This window comes from Hippocampus comes, unplaced genomic scaffold (assembly GCF_001891065.2).
Source record: "Hippocampus comes isolate QL1 unplaced genomic scaffold, H_comes_QL1_v1.1 scaffold130, whole genome shotgun sequence".
Classification (NCBI taxonomy): domain Eukaryota; kingdom Metazoa; phylum Chordata; class Actinopteri; order Syngnathiformes; family Syngnathidae; genus Hippocampus; species Hippocampus comes.
Genome location: NW_017842057.1, coordinates 182,543 through 185,395, shown reverse-complemented (window position 1 = coordinate 185,395; position 2,853 = coordinate 182,543). Strand labels below are relative to the sequence as shown.

The 2,853-nt window shown below is 39.9% G+C and overlaps 1 protein-coding gene across 1 annotated transcript in view; it reads right to left on the bottom strand.

Annotated features, from left to right (window-relative positions):
- The window catches only part of gle1 (GLE1 RNA export mediator), an 18,522-nt gene extending 17,376 nt beyond the window's left edge, over nt 1–1,146 (bottom strand). Inside the window, exon 1 of the mRNA XM_019860991.1 lies at nt 941–1,146. Coding sequence (XP_019716550.1) covers nt 941–1,039 — 99 coding nt within the window. The 5' untranslated portion in view covers nt 1,040–1,146. The remainder of the gene's footprint in view (nt 1–940) is intronic.
- Nucleotides 1,147–2,853: the final 1,707 nt, after the last annotated feature.

Below are 2,853 nucleotides of genomic sequence, written 5' to 3'. Positions count from 1 at the left end.
ACACCTGCCCGGCACCTCAGGTCTGCGGACCAGACATTATTAGAAGTACCAAGAACTAAACTGAGGCTCAGAGGGGATCGAGTCTTTTCTGTTGCTGGTCCCTCTCTCTGGAATGACTTCCCACTGAACATTCGGCAAGCCTCCTCGCTGCCCATCTTCAAAACCCGCCTCAAAACTCACTTGTATTCTTTGGCATTTGACTCAGCATGACTTAGATTGTTCTTGGTTTTGCTGTTCGGTGCTTTCTACTGTTTTTATTACCGATTTGCTTTACTGTTTGTTGTATATGTTAATTTGCTCCATGTACAGCACTTTGTATGCAGCGATGGCTGTTTGAAAGTGCTCTATAAATACAGTTGAGTTGAGAGTTGAGTATATACACACACACACACACACACACACACACACACACACACACACACACACACACGATGTTAACTGATGTACCAGGTTTGTCGACCTTTTCTAATGTAGTCAGACAAAAAAAAATCTCCGTTCAAGTCCCTTTCCTCAAGCCACGACCACTTGAACGTGTTCCTTACACTCGCGTCTATTGCCTCAACATGGCTACGCTCGTTAAAGCAAAACAACGAACTCAAACGCGTGTTCGTTCAATGTTGTCAACTAATATCCGGATTAATTTTAGGCAATTCTTCCTCAATTTTCCGGAGGAATTTTCATGAAAATGTGAAAATCCGGAGGACTTTTATCACTGGATCATAAAACAGTTGCTCCCTGCAACACGTTTGTTTGTCACCGACTTGATGTTGCTAATCACCGAAACAAAATAGATGAACACGTAAACATAAAAAAAAACATGACGACAAAGTAACAGGGATACAGATACGTTACGGAAAAAATGCGAAAATGGTGATAAATGGCCAATCGACCAACGGTGGAGCTGAAAGTGATCTTTAAAAAATAAATAACTGATACTTACCTCACCTCTCGCCGACCAATACGGGTTAAATGTGATATTTCCCTTTGGTGAGTTTTTTAGAGCCTCTAACGTTTCCCAACGAAGGCTATCATTAGGCATTGTGAACAAAACGTAAAAACAAGTTTTTAAAAATAAAATAACACACGCAAACAAGGTACGATCCTACCCTACCAAGCGCCCGCACGGTCTCTGGTGCGCATGCGCGGCAGATCGGCCATTTTGGACCACTACTACAGCAAGCACAATAGGACAAAACATGTAGGTGTCGCGATACCTTCAAAGTGAGTGAGTACAGTAATAGTGTAAGCAAGCAAAATTCGAACAATGAATCCATCCAGTTATCAAGGCAATAATATGAGTCGCTGTTCCCGAGAGAAAGAGAAAGAATGACAGTGGCAGATTTCCATATGCTGTACAATATTTACACATACAGGTACATGTATATTGCAAACAACAAACAGTATTTCAAACAATAATAATGTATTTGTGATTTGGGTGGTGGTGTTTGGTGGGGTGGAGGTTGGAGTAGTAATGCATTTTTTCCGGAAATTGCCGAAGTCCATCATGTTTGCTGATTTTTTTTTTTTTTTAAACTCTACAAATCATACATCAACCTCACCTTACCTGATTCATTCAGCAATTGGAATGCAATTTTTTTCTTGATCTTTTGGATCTGTTCTTCTCTCTTGATTTGAATAATAGTTAAAAATGTCAACTTTTGGACATAAAGTGGATATAAAAGCAAACGTCTTTTGCAAGAATGTGTTATGTGCCAGGCGACACGGTGGTCGACTGGTTGGCACATCCGCCGCACAGTGCAGAGGTGGGTTCGAATCCGGTCCTAGGTCTTCCTCTGTGCCCGATCCACACATGGTACACAGTATTTATTTAAAAAAGGAATACATGAAAAAAGCTGGCAAACACTGTCCAATTAATAATTAAAAAATTGCTAACATAACATAAACCTGTGTGCCATGTATTATTATATTATCCTTCACTGCCATGCAGTTACAATATCTCTGCATCTAAATTGCACATACTGTACATATCCAATCAATAATGGATGTCAAAGTCCTTGAAACCAAGCTCTCATTAGATAGATAGGTGGATAAACACGGTACTTTAGTCTTCCAGTGAGGGAAATTACTGTTAGCAAGATACTGATACGTCACTGCAATGTTATCCATGTACTGCTGTATGGAAAGACGTACTGTACTTAATTTCCTTCCGCTGTGTAAGCAAAGAACAGGAGAATAAATCCACCATGATGATCACATCTCTGCATTTCTTTCTTGCTCTGGTAATGTTATGGCACACAACTACAGCAGATTTTACAAATGTGTCTGAGTGCATACTGTATTTATTTTAGGAACAAAGTTTCCTTCTAAAATACCAGTTATAACTGTGCTTTTGATCAGTGAACAGCCTGGAAATGTTATAACCCCATTATACAATATAATGGAAAAAATAAAACTGGGAATCGGTGGTATGCCAGGTCTTTTTTTTTTTTTTTTTTTTAGAAAGTGTGTCCTGCGTCATACAGACAGATGGGGTGGTTGTGAAATAGAGCATGAAGGTCAGTTGTGGTCCATGGCATTTTGGATCAATAATTATAGGTCAAGCAATGGGCTGTCAGAGGCATGACCTGCTGGTTCTTGGATGAGTGAACTGTCAGATGTTGGTTTGGATGGATGGCTTGTGTGTTGTGGGTGACACTATTTTTAGCTGGACTCTTCGGTTGATTGGTGCTCCATTATTGATCGCATATTTGAAAAACAGTATCTCGAAGAAACGTGTATATTTTGTTATCTTAGACATTGATGGCAAATAACCGATGGCCACGAACAGTGTAAAATACCCCCCATCTAAGTTTCCAAAATATACAGGGTCCTTTGAAGTGGCCAACATGTATG